This window comes from Talpa occidentalis, unplaced genomic scaffold (assembly GCF_014898055.3).
Source record: "Talpa occidentalis isolate TD23 unplaced genomic scaffold, MPIMG_talOcc4v2.1, whole genome shotgun sequence".
Taxonomy (NCBI): Eukaryota; Metazoa; Chordata; class Mammalia; order Eulipotyphla; family Talpidae; genus Talpa; species Talpa occidentalis.
The window spans coordinates 46,408,510-46,428,821 of NW_026555331.1; the positions used below are offsets into that span (position 1 = coordinate 46,408,510).

Consider the following 20,312-nt stretch of genomic DNA (forward strand, 5'->3'; position numbering starts at 1 on the left):
GTATGTGCTTATCATTTGTTTTATTTCAATTATTTTCCACTGCTTTATTTAATACTATTGTCAACCACAAAACCAGCCTTAGTACTATAAATATACTTACCATATAAAATACATACACCTGCAATGCAAATAATTCCTGAAATCTGCTGACTCTTTGTAGCTGTGAATCTCTCCTATTATTTTTTCATTCCCTGAGTTTCTACTAGTGGTAGAAGAGTTCATCTCTAGCCTAAGGAAAATCGAGTACCAAATGAACATGCTCAAGCTCCATGCATTTACTACAAACAGTTCCTGTTTAAAATTTTAAAGATGATGGCTTATGTCATTAGGTATTCATAAATACTTTTTGCCATTAAGCTGTATATCACGTAGCTACAAATACACTTGATGTTTCTTCTCAATCTTGACTTCATTAATGTTTTCATTTGCTAAATTTTAGTGGCTATGTAAAGAATGTTTCTATACCTCAAAAGTCTTGTGCTGAAACATATTTCTAATAATTTAAAGTCACAAAACATTCTGATAAGATAGTAATTGTTTTTTTAAAAGTCAATGGCATAAAAAAAGACTGCCAATGAAAGGTTTTTCTCATCAAAAACTTTGTACTTTATCTTTACATTTTATTTGTCTTTCAGTGTTCTTATCTACCTATGTCTCAATGAAAAGACAGTGATAAAAACCAATTAGCATTTTTTTGCTTCATGTCTTTATTGAATAGGTTCAAAGATGAGACATTATTTGTAATAAAACAGTGAACAAGACACAACAGCAGCCATAATCATCTTACTTTTGCAAGCTAATAACTTTCAGAATACAAGAGCAATTTTTACATTTTAAATTTAAGCTTACAACCATTTCTTTATTCTATCAAACTGGCAAGTACTTGCGAAAATAAATAAAATTAAGATAAATGATGCATAGATTGAAGTTTTAATAAAAATGAAACTATTGCACAACAAACCAATGTGAGAACAATATATGACAGTGATATATGCACTTAAATACATTGTCACAATGTTTCATTATTCATAAATATATTTCTCCTACTTACTTTATAATAGCTGGACTCTGGAATTCGATGGTTTCTTACCAACTCATTCTCCATAAGGTACATTATACATTTAATTGAACCTATAAAATTCAGTGAGAAACAAACATGTGCCACTTTCTTTAAACTCATTTATCTATCCCTTCCTTAGGCAGATAAAAATTTTATGGTCTTAAAAAAATATTTGAAAGAAAATAATGTTTCTAAATAAAACAAGAGTTTAAAGTTCTTCATATGATATGTGTCGGATGAAGAACATAAGTGACTAAATTCATAATCTAATCCGTACATTATTATCCTGAATTTATTACAGCTTATTATAGATGATGCACTTTTTTCTAACCAATATGACTTTAAGACACCAAAAATTTTAAAAGCGAAGAAACTATAAGAAAATGACAATTATAATTTCCATGAAGTTTATATCCCTTTCCGAAACTGAAAAAGCAAAAAAACTAATGAAAATTTATAAAGTATAAAGATAGATAAGTTTCAAAAACAAATTCTAAGCCATTAATTTTTACGTTGATTCTTATAGATGATCCGAATCATAAACAAGAAGCTAGAAATTGCCTAAAATATAAGATTGAAACTCTGTTAGGTTTGATTCAACAGAAGTTACTACTGAATTACAGAATATGGTTGTGCAATCAGAGATCTACAAAAATGCTATGTTACACTGAGCTGATGATTAAAAGCTGTATTTCAAAGAGAAAATGATTTTTTTGTGTTTAAATACATTACAAATCAGTTATGCATTAAAACAATACATTTTTCCAGTGACTTTTTATAATGTGAAAGGTGTTTCATCATTAAACATTAAAAAGAAAATATGAGTAGGAAAAATTAAGATATCCTCTTAAGCTACTCTTAACTGTATCTAACTACATTTGAAATAGCTGAAATCTAAGCACTTTTACTTGCATGCCCTGAAGTAAGGATTAATTACCATAATTAATATTTATTAAATGAGGCAGCTTGTTTCAAAATCCAGTAAAACACTTGTTTCTAAATTCTAAATTCAGGTATATGGTAGTAAGATTTTTTTTTTTTTGCAAAGAATTATGTGCATCTTAAATAGCTTTATCTTCAACCTTTTCACAAATGAAACAGTAAACTGAAACTACTCTTAGATGTAGGATTATGGAGAAGAAAAAGATGAAATTGGAAGTAGAAAAATTATGTGGTCAACAAATATAAAGGTTTAAAAAATCATTCAGAACAAAAATAAGATACATTTATATTTTCAGTGTTGTATCTCTGAAAAGGAAATCGTATAATTACATTTCTGAAGAATGAGTAAAGATATTAAATTATATAATAATACAACAATTAGTTGGCAATGTCGACCTAAAAGCTTTTTCTCTTTTAAAAAAAAAAAAAACTGAATTGTTGAAGTGCTCTACAGCAAAATGATCTTATATAACTAATCATAACAAAAATACTCTCTTCCCATTCAGAGTTCCAAGTATCCCATCCTAGTATACGACCCGAATAGGCACCAATAGTAAAATATTTATTCTGATTTTTTCCTCAAAGTAATAATCATCATAAAGTTTGAAGGGTAAAAAGCATTAGGGTTTTAGAATTTGTGGCGGTATACTTAATGTGCTTTAACAACAGTAAAATAATATTGAAGTTAATGATTCCACAAAAAACTATTTTCTGACAGATAAGTGAATATTTCCTTGAATGGCACAGTTGGGTATCAGGTATTTTATTATATACAGTATATGTACACAAATATATACACACATACATTACATAGCCAAAGGATTATGCTCCAAAACCTGCTGAAAAAAGTATTTTGAAGAATTTTAGCATAAAATAACTAGAGGAAGTATTCTAGCTGTCTAAGCAGCAAGTCATAAACTCTGGACTTAGCTCTTTCTTTTAGGATTTTCCTCACAGAACCATTCTTCGAATACCACATTCACAGCAAAACTTTGCCCATTCCACAGGGTATTTAGTCCCACACTCATGGCAGAATTTTGGTAAGTGTCCAGAAGAATTTCCTTCAATGCCTTTAATAGTTCCACCATTGAGTGAAGATGTATAGTCTCCATCTGGCCTGAAGAACAGAAAAAAAAAGTAGAAACATAAAGTCTAAATCAGTAGTTTTCAACCTATAACCTTTAGGAAAAGAAGCATTCATATTAAGTATAACTAAAAACTTGCTTAATCTCATTTTCCCCCTCCTGCATAATCTCATTTTTAATACTCCTCTAGTTTTGGTTAAAAAAAAAATCTCTTTCAGTAATTATTGCATTTCTAAATGTTTGCTTTGGCATTATATTCATCCTTATTGGGAGAATTTTTCATGACCAGTGCATTCATGCTTACCCGCTGTTCTATGTAGTATGGTAACAGGATGGAAATTTATAGTATCCTTTCTGCAAAACCATTTATTAAAAGGAAACTGGAAATCTATCCTGAGGAAAGATAGAAGTCTCAGGTTCCAGACAGATCTTCTTTATCAGAAGGATTGTGGTATAATAATAACCATACTGTATTATTTCATTTTATTATTGATTCATTTTGATGTAATATTCAAGAATCCCCTCTATATACCCTAGCAAATCCGGTCTTAATAACAAAACATAGCAACGAGGGAAAAACAAAAATTACAAGAACTATACATATACACTGTAACAAAAGTGAAGAGCAAATTGTTTGTTGTTATAAGGATTTCATTACAGAAGGCAACCATTGGGAAAGTTCAGTTTCTACTCATGAAACTTTTTTTTAAAGATTTATTTATTTATTTATACAAGAACCGGGGTACAAACCAGATGCACGGGAGGGTGAGAGGGTTCACCAGAGACAGAGCAGAGAACTGAACAGGCAGATGGACTGAAATACACTGCTGAGGGGAGCAGCTGGCACCACAGGAGGGGTCTGCTGCACCATGTGGGACCCTCCCTGACCGAATGGGATCGAACCGGTGCTGCAGAGGCTGCAGGCAGCTTCACAGCATGGCGCTCAACCGCTTGTGCCACCTATGAAACATTATTTAACTGGAAGAATAGCTATTTGATTCTCCAAAGAACATTGTTATATTCTCTCCTGCATGTGTTCAGTCAGACATGATATTTAAGTCAATGTGAAGGGAAATCTTATTTGCTGATAGAATTATAAATATACCATTAAAAACAATTTTTTTTCCACCAGAAATAGCTATTGGAGAATTCAGAGATACTTCCCAATTTGAACACTTCTTTTATTTAAGTACTTTAAGTATAAAGAAACATTGAACTTTCTAATAAAATCCACCAGGGATCCATCTATCGATGCATCAGTAAATTGTAATATAAAAAACACAATGGGATATTGTTCAACAAACAGGAACAATGTTCTGACACATGACACAATTAGATGAACCTCAACAACACTGGTAGATTTAACAGTCATATATGATCCCTTTTATAAGATGTATCAGAATGCCAAGACCATAGAGGCAAAAAAACAGATCAGTGGTACCAAGGGATTGGGGTAAAAACTACATTTTCTGTTTATTGTTAATAGACTACAATAACTTTCAATATGCTGATCTCAAATGCAACAAATTCATTAAAAATACTTCATTATTATTTATTCATTGATTTGTCTACTGGGGACAGTCTATATAGAACATCAAGAGACAAATTAATGAATAAAAATATTATATTTACATGCAACATAAATATATATACAAATATATGATATAGTCATGTTACTCGTAAATAAATTTTATTTTATTTTTTTTTTAAAGATTTATTTATTTATTTATACAAGCACTGGGGGTACAGTCAGAAGTGCAGGAGAGTGAGAGAATTCACCAGAGCCAGAGCAGGTAGCAGAGCAGGCAGAAGGACCAAGGTACACTGCTGAGGGGAGCAGCGGGCGGCAGGAGAGGTCTGCGCGCCATGTGGGACCTCCGGTGGCCGGGGACCAGCCAGGGACCGAACCGGCGCTGTAGAGGCTGCACCCCAGCGCGACTGGGGAGGCCCTCGTAAATAAATTTTACATTTTATTTTCATCTTTCAATTTTAAATCCTTTTCCTTGTCTTACTATACTAGCTAGATTCTCTATTACAGTAGAAATGATTATATGACATTTTTGTGTTCCTGTGCATTTAGAGAATATGGTTCTTACATGTTATTTAATATGAGTCTGATACTATTTTAGTAATGACATTTTATCAGTTTAATTTTCTACAAATTTTTCTATTTTAATTTTTCTAAGACCATTTAAAAAATCTATCATGAATCTTATTTTTTTTCTGTATTTATCAATAGTGACAAATATTTTAAATCTCTTATCTATTGATGTGCTAAATTATACTGGTAGACTTTGTAATATTGAATCATCTCATTTTCTGGCTTAAATATAAAGTGTCCTGAGTCTCAAGTTGTTGAAACATTTTATTTTTTTTGTACTTTGTACTTTTTTTATTTAAATATTTTTTGTTTTCTTTTCTTTGATATATTTTTATATCATTTTTTATTTTTTGCACAATCTATGCATTTTCATCTTGGTTATATTCCCCATACAATTCCCATCCCCCTTATTTTGACCCTAATCCCTCCTCTCCTCCCTCCCCTCTACCCCCGTAGTGTGTCTCTGGTTTATAGTTGCTTGTTGATTTTGATTTTTACTTTATTATAATTAGTCTTTTTCCTGGTCCCTTATTTAGGTTTTCTAAATTCCTGCTATGAGTGAGACTATCCGGTATTTTTCTTTTTTCTTTCTGGCTTATTTTGCTGGGCATGATCCCTTCCAGCTCCATACATGTTGCTGCAAATTGCATGAGTTTATCTTTTTTGATTGCTAAGTAATATTCCATTGTGTATATGTACCACATCTTCTTGATCCAGTCATGCATTTTTGGGCATTTGGGATTGTTTCCATAGCTTACCTATTGCAAAGAGTGTTGCTATAAACATAGGGGTGCAGGTGCCCTTTTGAATTAATGCTTCTGTGCCCTCTAGGTAAATACCTAGGAGTGGAACTGCCGGATCATATGGAAGCTCCATCTTTAGCAGGTTGCGGTATCTCCACATAGCTTTCCATAGTGGCTGGACCAGTTTGCACTCCCACCAGCAGTGCAGGAGAGTTCCTTTTTCTCCACATCCTCGACAACATTTGTTGTAGCTAGTTTTCTTTAATATGTACCATTCTCACTGGTGTAAGGTGGTATCTCATTGTAGTTTTGATTTGCATTTCCCTGATTACAAGTGATGCTGAATATTTTTTCATATGCCTGTTGGCCATTGCATTTCCTCTTTGGAGAAGTTCCTTTTTAGCTCTTCTGCCCATTTTTTGACTGGATTATTTACTTTGTTTTTGTTGAGTCTCTTCAGCTCTTTGTACAAACATGCACTTACAGTCAGAAAGGGTGAAGAATTGACCGAAGTTGAGGAGAATGTTGTTTTTTGCCTTCCACCCCTCGAAAAGTTTGGTAGAACTTACCATGTAAAATTATCAGAAGCCCATTTTGCATGTTTGCACCTGTGTATGTGGGTGTGTGGTAGGAAGCAGGGGTAGTTTGGTTAGTGATTCAGATTTGATAAGGATTATAACTGTGCTTAATTTTCTAGTTTGTTTGAAATCATTTGCATGAGCTTCTTTTGAAGGAACTTTTACATTTCATGTAAAATGTATCTTATTTGTAGCATGGATTTATGCACCTCTTCTTAAATTTTTGGAATAAGCTGGGATATATTTAAAAATATCTTTAACAGACAAATTTATATGCTTATAACAAAAACAGACAATGTATTTAAATGTCAAAGTTGTGCAAATATTGTGACAGGTTTGAAAGGGATGTACAAGGATTATCATAACCCCAGTTGGGGGAGTTTAAATGCATTAGATGTATTAAAATCTTGCAGAAAATTACAATAACAATGATCTAAAGAGTCTATTATTCAATTTACAGAGAGTGAAAATAACTGTGCTGTAGTTAAGACATAAGAAACACAAATGCATCCAGTGGGAAATGAACAAATTTAGAGTAATAAAATTATAACTACAAGGTGCAGGAAAATATTTATGTCCAAACTATTTCTTTAGTGTACAACTTTAAAGTCAGATTAAGTCATATAACAAAGGAAAAATTAGCTTTATAATGTATATCCTGATATACTATTTATTGTATATCATCATTGGAAAACTATATATACTCAATTTTATTTTAGTTATTAGGATAGCAGAGCTAAACATACCTGGCTATGTAGCTCTCAGTATATGTTTTCCTTTTGCTTGTAAGCATACTTGAGGCAGGATTTCGTGCCAAACTAGGTGGTGTGGAATTGCGAGGTTTGAAGTTAGTTCTAGAAGTAAAGAAGAGACAGTATCATGAAAACTTATTGAAAAGTAAGCACTTAATTCTCAATTTTCTTATTTACCTAATTAGAAAAAACAGAAACTTTAGATAATTCAAAAGATGAAAGTTCAAATTTTTAGATCTGAAAATAACAGTGATTAATACTAAGAATAAACCAAAAGATTTTTGCATTTATTATCCTAATAGTATATAAAATGAACTAAAACATGTATATATATCTTACATGAAATCTCTAAGTTAATCATTCTGAAAGGTTAAGTTTCTAAAAGTATATTTATATTTTATAAATTTTTATTTTCATGTAGAAGAACTGGGGTGTGGGCCAGAAGTGTGGGGAGGAGGGTGAGCAGAGTCACCAGAAACAGAGTTGGGTGGAGAACAGGCAGATGTACTGAAATATACTGCTAAGAGGATCAGTGGGCAAGACAGAAGAGGTCTGCTGCACCATTATGTGGGTTAGCTCCCTGGCCAGGATTGAGCTCAGGTCATAAGGGTGATATCACTGAGTCTTAATCCTTAGGCCTCTAGGGAGGCCCTTAAAGTTTAAATCCAAAGGTCTCTCAAAAATAGGGATGGGTTTTGTTAAATACTTTGAATATTTGTATATTAAACGTAGGTGATACCTCTAAAAAAAGAATGAAACATAAATGACAATTTAAGAGGAGAATATTCAATTTATGCAAATCAGTTCCTAGCAATAGCAATTAAAATCAGTTAATATAATTTTCCATTTAAAGATTTCATTTCAGCAACTGGACTGAAATTTCATTACTGGGCTATGTGTATCAGTGGAGTTTGGATTAGATCATCTCTGAATTCCCTTTTGAAACTTCAGGATGCAAAGAAAGCTTAGAAGGCTAAATAATAGCTTAATGGTAAAAGATAGGCTTTGGGATTCAGATGAAAATGGATTCAAATCCCGAATGGTACTGATCAGCTTTGTGATAGTGCTTATATCCCCCATCCCTTACAAAATGTGACTAACGTTACCTATTTCATAAGAAGTTAAAAGATGTAAATTATAATTTAGCTAAATATTTAGGATCATGATGAAGCTAATACTATTAATACAACCATGGCTATTGCTACTGCTACAAATTAACATTTATATAATGGAGTTTTCTATATGCCAGTTATGTTTCTAATTGCCTTCATATGTAAATTTATTTAATTCTCAAAATAATCTATGAAGTAAGTACAGTTAATAACTCCATTTTACAAATGAGGCAAACAGTGATTACGAAATTTACCCAACATGACACAACTACTAAGTTGATGACTCAGGGGTCAGACGGTCAATAAAATGTTAGTTTCCTCCCCCTATTTAGAGATTTAGTCAGTTACTTTCATTTCATAATAAGCAATGTCATGTTGTATGAATAAGAATATTTCTTAAAATTCCTTTGAATCAAAATTTTTTAAACTTTGTCTGAAATTTTTCTTCCTCTACTTATCCAGCGAAGTTGAAGAGAGTTTCCTAAAATTTTAAAGTTACCCCCCCTAATGCAGGCAGGTAATAACAACATCTATTTCAAATGCCCACTGCATGCCAAATAATACACCAGGTAATAACCCTCTAGTGCCCTTGTAGGAATTCCTTTCTAAAATACCATTGCCAAAGAAAGTTTTTTCCTCCAGTGAGAGTTATAAAAGGAATTAGAAGGAGACATTTTTTCCCCCTCTGGAATCAAGTTTTATTAGAAATCTTATTGCCTTCATATAACATGCAAACAGTATATATAGATAATACAAGCACACCCATGCATACACACACACATATTCAACATAGGGGTAATTTAACACTAGAGGAAAAAATGAGATTACCAATAATAGGTACTATTATTAAATGTCTAGCATGTAGTTTCATTACATCTTCTTAGAGGCAGAATCTGTCAAGAGCAAATGACTGGGAAGATCTGTCTTGATTAGCATTTGGAATATGTTGTTCTCTCACATTATCAACACATTTTTCTTCCTGGCCAGCATCTTATAAGTGCTAACCCATTTCTATAACTGCACTCTGCCTACTACAGCCCAAAGAATAATAAAAGAAGGTTAAATTTTGGAATTGTACTTTATCTTACTATTAGTAATTATTTGATATCTGCTTCACAGGGTAGAGATAGCAAATGTACAAAGAAAAGTGGCTTCGGGCCTAAATCGTTCCTTCTAGGCTTTATCACTAAGAAGTTAAAAATTATGGTTGCCACTGATATCTTAAAGATTTATCCTTATTTCATTGTGTATCTGGTTAAATTTATTGCTACTTCTCATACATAGTAAGTAAAATATTACAGGAGGCCTTGGTTTAAAAGTTAACTAAGTGTGCTTACTAATACATTTTTAAACTCATGAGTAATTTAACTTATTAGATACTAATTTCACCACTTTAAAATATGAGGGCTAGATTTTGGATAGAGGCCTGAACTAGTAAACTTTAAAGACTTATAGGGAAGAGTTCCAAAATGATTACCATTGCCACACTCGTGTCTTCTCAGGTTGCTAGGCCAGTACAGACAGGGAGTGTACTTGGCAGTATCATACCTGTCCTCTGCTTTATGTGGAATATACAATCATCCAAGTAACTAAAAGACTTAGGATCTTGTGACTGTTTTCTAGGAACTTTTCCTCTGCCTTTTTATAATAATTCATCATATTTTCCTCTGCCTTTTTATAATAATTTATGAAAGATGATCTAGCAGTATTATTTGATATATATGGCACAATATTCCTTATACTCTTCCTTTTAAAATATAACTCCTAAAAAAAGATTTCATAAGAAAAACTTTGAAGATGACTATTTCTACTTTCCAAAAATTAAAACAATTGGAATAAAAAGTATGAACTAAAAACAGCATTTTTTTTTATTAGTTTTTTTTTTTTAGAGGCATATATTTTTATTTATTTATTTATTTGTTTGTTTGTTTATACAAGCACTGGGTACAGTCAGAAGCGTGGGAGGGTGAGAGAATTCACCAGAGCCAGAGCGGGGAGCAGAGCAGGCAGAAGGACCGAAGTACACTGCTGAGGGGAGCAGTGGGTGGCAGGAGAGGTCTGCGCACCATGTGGGACCCTCCTCGGGTGGCCGGGGAGCAGCCGGGGATCGATCCGGCGCCGCAGAGGCCACGAGGAGCTTCACAACCCAGCGCTCAACCGCTGCGCCACCGGGGAGGCCCTAAAAACAGCATTTTTTAAGGACTATAGAAATGTTCACCAAAAAATCAAAATGTGTTTAGTCCTAAAAGTTTATTCAGCATTTTTGGACCTAAAATGATTAAAATAAGATTTTTTTAAGTATGGAATGCACAAATTATAGTATTCCATTATATAAAGAGTGCAAGAAAATAAAAAGATCAACCAAACTGAGGTACAAATACTTACTTGTAAATGGGCAAGAACTCATGTCTTTTGATGGTACTGTCTGACTTTGTATCACTGTCATACAACCTTTGCACATGTCTTCCAGTACGAAGTGGAGGGCCTAACTTGTCCATCTTACTATTAAAATATATAAAGGTGTACCCATAAGGAGATTGCTACTGTTTGTTGCCTTACATAAAAATTTTTTGTAAAGTTGTTTTTCTGGTTCATCAGTAATCTAGCCCTCAAGTCATAATAATCTGACTGCCAAGGTAAAGATTAAAAGTCAAAAAGAGTGTTCACATACTTCATACAACATTATTAGAAATGAAAATTCTCACTATGCAGGTCACCCTATTAGTTTTAATGAGCATCCAAATAAGTGCCATATTATATGCAACACGGCAATAGAATCAATGAAGGATAAGGATATCTACAAAGACAGCTTTGAAATAAAATTCACAGAAGTAAACTGAAAGCTGTTTTTCTGATAAATAAGAGATCTGATGCTCGCTCTTACAGAATTTACAAGTAATCTAACTTTTCCCCTTCCCTAAATTCACAGAATTTTTGTCTATTATTTTATGATTTAATCTGCATTTTAAAATTACAGATATAATCAAATAAACAATATATTTACATCTTTATCCCATCTGACTTTCAAACAAATAATGAGTATTTCTAAGATTTTTTTCAGGGAAAAATAAAACATGATCCTATGTGAAAAAACACGGATGGCAAGTGTGTGTGTGTGTTGGGGGAGGAAATCACATGTAAAAATGTTAAATGGTCATTCCATTTGAAGCTTTCTCTATTTTTTTCGCTAACCAAAAATATAAAGTATAAAGGACTTCCATCTAGAGGCTGAGAGAAGGAACTACAGATTTGTAAAAATTTCATTGTTTATATCAACAAATAACTGAATCATATACTGTTACTGAACAATGTCCACTCATAATAGGGAGCAGAGAAAATTAAATTGTGAAAGTAGGAGAACTATTTTAAATACACATCATTATTAATTTTTAAAGTATACTTTTTTATTGTAAGGGAATGTTTAATTGCTCATGAATTTTTTCAATTACTCATTGACTATAAAACGTGGGCATTTACTATGTGTCAGGCACTGTGCTATATTCCGGGGATATAGTGGTAAATAAGAAAGACATGAATCTCGTATGGAGTTCAGTATCTACAAAGAAACTTTTAAATTCTCTACATTATAAGGGTCTCTAGGAGCAACACATTTTATCCATTTTTATGTTTTTACTTTGCTGTGGTGGTGCTTATATTACATTATGTAACACATTTAAAAATTTTTTAAAATGCTTTCATGAATTATATATATTACACATATATTCTAAAATATCTGAGATTAAATTTTGATGTGTTTTTATTTGTAAAAGATTATTGCAAAATTCACCTGTTTGGAATTTTAAATAACAAATCAGATTTTTCTTTGAACTGCTTAACAATTATCAAAACATTTTTCTAAGTGGTGGTTATCTTATAAAAGGTATTTGTGGTTCTGGAATAAGGAATAAAAGATCTTAATTCTTTTCTCATAAAAAAAGTTCCTGAAAGCAACAGAGTAGAAAATTTTTAATTATTACAATGATATGTCAATTACATTTCAACAGAACTAGAAAAAATTTTTAAAAAGTATTTTACAGATTCTTCTAATAGGAACAGTATTACTCAAATTTTACATATACCACAAAGTTCAATTCAAGGAGATGTACAGAATCTAATAAATATCTACATAAAATTATCTAATGGGAATATTACATATATTCCAAGTATTTTCAGATTTTGAAAAGCTAATTGAAAGGCAAGTTTCAGTGGGAACCTATAGTATTGTACCATATATCTGCTAATAAAACTTAATGGGATTGATCGATTTCTCTTTTACCTACCTACACTACCTACCTACCTACCTACCTACCTACCTACCTACCTATCTACCTACTTATATAATGTATGTATTTATTTATAATTCAAACTTAGGTTAAAAATTAGTGCTATTCTGAAGGTAAAATTATTTAAGTTTATGTTCTGCTATAATATTCTATTGTCACACAATGTTGTTATCAAAGTAGAAATACATTAATAAAAACTTTATAAATAATGTAATCAATATTACATGTATATAATGTAATATTATATATGTAGAAATATATTAATGCACATACATAATCTTAACTATACATTTTTAAATATTATGAAATAAGTCAATGTTGCAACAATTAAATAAATTTAAAAAGTTTTAGTTTACAAACAGACCTTTCAAATATTTAAATGTTTCAATAAACTATCCAGATCATAAGATGTAGCAGACCAATTTTCATGTGCCACCTTCTTATTTATCTTAATACATATGAACTATTCTAATAAATATGAACACTTCCTTTTCTATCAACCTCCTTTTCTGCCCCTCAACCTCCAGTAGCATTGAAGTCAAAGCAGCAATATGGTAAATGGGTATTTTAAGAGAAATTGAATTCTCTGTAAAAGTGGTGAGACATACTGAAAAGAAATGTGAAGGTTTTGACCAATTGATGCTATTTTGTTGGAGTTTCTTCTCTATTTTTTCCTGAAACTTGCAAACCATCAGTAACTGACTTAAGGAAATGAATAAAATAAGTACAGATGCCATTCTGCCTTGACTTCAAGGTGTTAGGTGTTTCAAGTTATGGAAAAAATACACTTTGTTGATTTTCAAAATGAATTTTTATATCATCTACACGTGCAGTTACTTTGAAAATAAATAAATGCTGAGAAAATACAATGAGAAGTTCACATTATTATGTATTTTTAAATTCACAACAATTGAGAGATATACTTTTAATGTGATAGTAAGCCATTATGGAAGTATTGACATCAATACTTTTATAGTGCTTCTATGCTGTTTTTCTTTTAAAGTCTGAAGACTTTACTTTAAGTAATGACAATTATTGTACACCCAAGGTATGAAAGAAATTAGAGCAACAGTAAACCCACTTAGAAGCAAAGATAGTCTTACCACTGCTAGGGAAAACAAAGGAAGGTGTTTTAAGGCATATCAAAAGTATTGATTTTGGTGAAGACTAAGTAATCTGATACATACCACAGAATTTTAATCCCATTATGAAATTCAAAGATAGGTCCTTAAAACGGCACCTAGATTTGGTCATAGTCAACATGAACATGTAATTCAATCTCTCACTATCCTTTCAATCCAACCATAGAAATGTGTTGAATTAATAAAAGTTAAACACTGTTTGGTTCCATAGAACACTATAGCAAAAGTTCCCGAGATATCCCATATAACTTACAATAATTTACTTCTTTGAAATAGAAAATTGCAAACTTGTCCTGCAGTGGGCAAAACAGTGAATATTTTAGGCTTTGCAGGCTATACTACCACCTCACAAATAATCAACTGTGCTACAGTAGTATGAAAGCAGTCACAGACAATACACAAGCAATGGATGTGGTCATATTTCAATAAAAACAGGTGTTGGGCATGATTTGGGTCTCAGACCACTGTTTCAATAGATCACCTGCTACAAAATATCAAAATTTCGTATATAAAAGGATGCCAATACTTGAGATTTTGAAAATCTAAACAAATGGTAAATTTCAATAACGATTTGGCTTAATTTTACCATAATTTAAAGGGTGATGATGAGTATCACATTATTCTGCATTTTCCAATTCAAAGCTTTTTGTCAAGTTAATGTATTTTTTATAAACTTCTATTTTGACCATAACTTTTTAATTTAAAACGACAATCTGTAGTTCCATTTAACTGTTATAAGAAAAAAAAGCTTTTAAAATACTCATAGTGAATGAGAATTTTAAGACATTTGATAATATTAACTTATTCTTAATTTGAAATTAATTTTAACTTATGGAAGGTACTTGTTTACTGCTGATACTATGAGAGTGATTTCACACATGAAATAAGCAACTCAATCTCGTAAGACTGTAACAAGCATGATAGATATATAACAAAAAGATGATTTCTAAAGTAAAATCAGGAAAATATTTACCACATAGTATTTTTGTATATTTGTAGAATTGCACAGTTATGATGATCTGAGGCAAAGTTTTAGAATGCCATATTTCTGCTCTTGAGACAAAATTCATCTACTCTATGCAGGTAATTAAATATCTCAATTCCAAGGCAAAACTAGGTTCCCTAATCCAATAGCATCAATCGTTGCTATATCCACTGAAGAAGCCAAACTTTGCATACTAGGTTGCTTTAGGCATTTCTAGGTGAACCATGAAAGACAGAGTAGTTCATGAAAATGTAAATGATGTTCTATACAAACTTAACTCATACACACCGAAAGATAGGCTTATGAGAAAAGTATGTCTCTACTCACACAAAAATGTTCTTTTCAAAAAGCAGACATCTATTTATCGTTGTTAATATAAAGCATGAAAATCAAACCCATTTTTATTAAAAATGTTCCTTACATGTATTCTGTTGTTTTAGTTTTATTAACACATCAACTATACAGCCTATCTACAAAACAAATGTCTGTTATTCATTGTAACTGAACAGAAGTAAATCTTCGAAATTTGATAAAACTAATCACCTGAAATATTCATTTAGGCTGGTAATTAACCATTAAGAAAACAATTTTCAAGGCATGACTACATAAATTCTGTGACACAACTCAAATGTGGCAATGTTTATTTAAAAGCTTTGTGTTTGTCATACTTCTAAGATCTCCTAAGATTAAAGATAACCTTTTGAGAGTGAAAAATTTTCCACTGTGGATATGTTTTGCTTAAATAAAATCTGTTAAAACTGGCTGACCCACAGGTTGTCTGTAAGTTAACTGCCAAAGACACAATTTTTCCAAGTGAAAGAGAAATTTTTCTAGGGCATGAGTTCAATACATGCTAAATATTACAGACCACAGGTATGCATGATTAAAGTTGACCACAATAAAGAATATATGTATTAGATTTAAATGAGCCCAACTCACTGAAATGACACCATTTAGTAGTCTCAAAGGACTCAATTTCTTGAATATTATAGTTTACCAGAGGCAATTTCACATGCTTAATTCCACTTTCACTCAACCCTGAGTTATCAATGTCAATGAAAATAATGGTCACCAGACAAACTTGAAATAATTCTTCCATCTGTACTAGGACCATGATTCTATCATGTGCCAGCCAACAATGGATTTAATTTATTAATGTATTCATTTTTTCTCATTCATTCACCAAACATTTGTTTTATGCCTATGTGCCATGCATTACACTGCATTCTGTAGCTACATGTCAAGGGAAGGCAGAAATGATCTGTACTATCAGAGGGTTTACAATCTAGCAGGAAGCATGCAAAAAGATCAGTACCTCTATATTTCTAATAAAATTAACTTGGATCACTAAATCGGCAGTCCTGAAAGAATCTATTTTGCAATATGCTAGTTAATATATCAATAACAACATACTGGCCAGAAGCAAACATCACTACTCACTCTTCAGTGGTTGGAAACACTCCTTTAACACACAAGGATCACATATAAAATAGACAAAATAAATTTTTGCATAATTATGTTTGACAGTTTAATATTCTGAGGGACATCCAGAAGTTTTAAATATTCATGACATTATGAGCTGTGAAAAACATAAAATTATGTGCTCAAAATCTTTGCTTCTTAGTGAAAACATACTTTTTCTTGACATGAGTTAAGTCACTTAGTGACAAAGCACAGTTTAGAAGTCTAGCTTCCTAATCCAGACTCCATTTTCATTACATCAGTTAGCTTCACATAGCTTATTCAAGAATACAGGGTGTCAGTAAAGGCTATTATTGCCAACTGATAAAACACCAGTATGATAGCAGAGGTAGTGAAAATAATGGCTCTTATTCATAATCAACTGTAAATAAAATTATAATGAACACCATAAGGCCTTATATGAAGGTCAATGCTCTGTGATACGTCAGAAAGATTTTATACAGCTAAAACACATATTGCTATATTTATACCTTAGTTAAGTACTCAGTAGAGAAGCAGGAAAAAAAAAAAAAGAAAAGAAAAGAAAAAAAAATGAATCAGTATTTTACCATTGAGAACTTTTTACTTTTACTTTTCAACCACCTGATAACCTGTTTCTTTCTTGAGAAGAGGCTGTTTCTTTTTTGGTAGTGCAACAATAAGAACTTTTAATTTATCAGATCTTGCTGGTTGATTTTTTTTCTTTTTCTACAATGATAATTACATTAATCTTGTTTTAGGTCTTATGCTTTGTAGTCCAAATTAAGAAAGAAAAGACAATTACTCTCAAATGATACTCATAAATGTTTGTAAAATAAAAGTCAAAATTTCAAGATACCCAATACTTGAAATTAATGTGTGTGGCATTTCTTATATCAACTTTATCACTATAAAGTTTGAGATTAATCCTCATTCCAGCAGTCATGTGGTAATATAATTTCCTGACGTATCATAATGGGTGAGTAAGTTTCTACTGGAATAGGTGGCCTTCTATTAAAACTTCTAGTGTTATCAAACATTTTTTCTACATCAAAATAATTGTCGAATGTTAAACTACTTTATTAAAAGCCTAGCATTAAAAAAAACTCATACTTCAATATGTTTCATTTTTTCTACAAATACTTTTATAGTTTCTATCATAGCACACAAGGAGTTCTGTTTTCTACATCCTTATCATGCTATAGCATAATTGTTATTAAAATTTTTATATATTTTATGACTGCTTAATATATCTTGTTAGGTTTTCATAATTTACTATTCAAACATAGCTGCCATTTAGGGGATTTACTTTACTTGAATTACAATAAAAATATATGAAAAGAGCTCAGTGTTTATAGACAAACAAGTTCAATTTTTATCCTGCTTCCAACTCCTAATGGTCATGTATATTTATTTTGTTTTTCTGAGGCTTTCATTCTATGGTAGTGGGGTAGTTTTAATAAAAATATATCTAAAATATTGAGCACAGTGCCTGATACATGGTGCTTAATAAATTGCGGTACTATGAAAATTTTCCAAATTTCAAGAGGTATCCTTAAACTAGATTCCTAGAAATAAAATTATTCAAACAAAACATATGCTTTTAATAAATGCCACCAGATCTTTTTTCCAAAATGTTTATTTATTTAATTTAGATATCCTACAGCATTGTGCTGATCAACAATATGTTAAAAGGCAAATTAATTTAGAAAGAAATGTAAGTTAGTAAAATATATTACCCATAAAATAAATTTGATGTATACTTACCCTGCATGAGGGGCTGCTAGCCCTTTATGGGAGGGAGATAAGTTCTGAAGTTTGTTTCCCAAAGAGCTGCTAACTGAAGACACTTTACCTGTGGGCACACCTTATAATAAAAAGGCATTAGTTTTAATGACTCTCTGAAAAAGAAAAATCACATAAAACAGAACCTCTGATAGGAAAACAATGCTTTAGTGCAATAAATCAAAACAAATTATCAACAAGAAGTCTTGTTTTTTTTTTTTTTTTAAACTGGCATTTCCAGGAAACACCTTTGATTTCTTTCTTTCTTTCTTAAAATATACACACAAACAAAGGCCCACCTCAATAATCAACAGCTTTTTCAAGCTTCTAAACATTTGTCTATTAAGGAAGTTTGCCAATTTCAGTAAGATGAAAAAACTAACATAGAAATGAAGGAAGAATACTGTGGTGGAAGAATCAAGAAAAGAACCTGGTGACCATTCTGAACTGGTGATTTATCAATAACAACATCAAAAATAACCATTTAGAGTAACAACAAAGAACTACAGAATATCTAAAGTAGAAGCTATTAAAATTTACCCAATTTTTTTAAAAGATTTATTTACTTATGCATACAAAAGCTGGGGTGTAGGCCAGAGGTGCTGGGGGGGCGGTGTGTGAGAGGATTCCCACAGTGTGGAACAGAACAGGTGGATTGACTGAAATACACTGCTGAGGGGAGCAGCGAGCCAGACAGGAGAGGTCTGCTGTGCCATGGGGGTCACCTCCCTGGCCAGGGATTGAACTTGTGCTGCAGTGGCTGCGGAATGCTTCATAGTGCTGACACTTTAACCCCTTGCGCCACCACGGAAGCCCACCAAATTTTTATCCAGAAATAATTGCTTATCCTCCACAATTCTTCCTAATTATGAATCTATTTTAATATTCCAGAACAAATCACTAACTTCAGTTTCTTTTTTATCAACATTGCTTAAAAATGTCAAATAATTTTATGAATTTCATTACCTACAACAGTTTTGCTAGTGCTACTTGGTTGTGGTAATCGTGAAGACACTGGTGTGGTTCCAGGAGAATTTGACTTCTTAAGAGCAGGCGGCTTATACTAAAATAATGAAAATAAGATATTTTTATCAACAACTCTTTTTATTAGCTAATAAATTACACAAGTCAAAAAAGTGTAAATTGAACTATGTCACCCCAAAGAGAGTTTTCTGAATCTAATGTTCCCTCTCAAAATTGGTATACTGAAAGTCTGCTTCAGATGTTACACTGCTAAAATAAACCAAGAGCAAAGGGGAAAAAAAATGTCTAATGAAAATAATTTCATCAATGCTAAGATTTAAGTGGCAAACATTAACAGAAAAACTTAGAAAGACCAAATGATGTTTACCTGGTTGTACAACCATAAAGGTCAAGAGTTTTAAATGTTTTTGGCTATGCTTTTATATATCATATATATAATCCAGCCAAATTTCTTACTAATAAAAAGTCATGAGGTTACCTTACCAATACAGACAAGTTTTATGACAACTGCTTTGTGGATTTCCTTATATAAAGGAAAAGAGCCAATTCCAATTTATTTATCATTGCCAGTACATGTTAGGTGAATATAATATGGGTTGAGAAAAAGTAGTTCAGCTTATCTTGTTTATCTTTTTTCTTTCAACATTCTCTAGAGGGATATATCACTATTAATTTTATTTTATTATCTTTTACTTGAGTCAAATATCGCTCAGAATGCTACTAAATGTAAAAGTATCTTATAGATGACTTGATGCTCCAAACTAAAGCTAAAAACTTGTCTAGGGTTATACCCCGACTTAAAGACATAACTAGAATTAAGGCTCATGTGACCTACAAAAATGAATGATATAAAATATATATACATATATATAAATATATATTAAAAAAAGATTCATGTGACCTTATTTCTAGTCTGATGTTTCAATCATAGGTGATTACTGGGCTTACATGTGTACCTGAAATTTAGTCCATTGCTTTATTTACATTACTTAGGAATTCATGTGAAATACTGGTTTTAATCTAATTTTCAAAAATCAAAGCATATTTTATAACCAAGAATTAGTATAATACAATATTTATGATGTATTATTGCTTAGTACTGCTGGCAAAACACAAACTTTATTTTATCTTATTTTTAAATTATTTTATTTTATATAATTCTTACATCATTTTTCATTTTTGCACAATGTAGGCATTTTCATTTTGGTTATATTCCCCATAAAATTCCCACCCCCCCTTATTCTGACCCTAATCCCTCTTCTCCTCCCCCAAGACACAAATTTTAAAGGCATACATTGTAACATTTTAAAATTCAGTATG

At 31.6% G+C, this 20,312-nt stretch overlaps 1 protein-coding gene across 2 annotated transcripts in view; it reads right to left on the reverse strand.

Moving 5' to 3' along the window:
* Positions 1-691: 691 nt before the first annotated feature.
* ZC2HC1A (zinc finger C2HC-type containing 1A) overlaps positions 692-20,312 on the reverse strand; it is a 45,397-nt gene continuing 25,776 nt past the window's right edge. The window contains exons 6-10 of one of the 2 annotated variants that reach the window (XM_037505025.2): positions 18,975-19,071; positions 17,991-18,090; positions 10,759-10,875; positions 7,256-7,363; positions 692-3,119 (exon numbers count right to left, since the gene is read on the reverse strand). In XM_037505025.2, coding sequence (XP_037360922.1) covers positions 2,954-3,119; positions 7,256-7,363; positions 10,759-10,875; positions 17,991-18,090; positions 18,975-19,071 — 588 coding nt within the window. In that variant the 3' untranslated portion in view covers positions 692-2,953. The remainder of the gene's footprint in view (positions 3,120-7,255; positions 7,364-10,758; positions 10,876-17,990; positions 18,091-18,974; positions 19,072-20,312) is intronic. The other variant, XM_037505017.2, reaches the window with a different exon arrangement.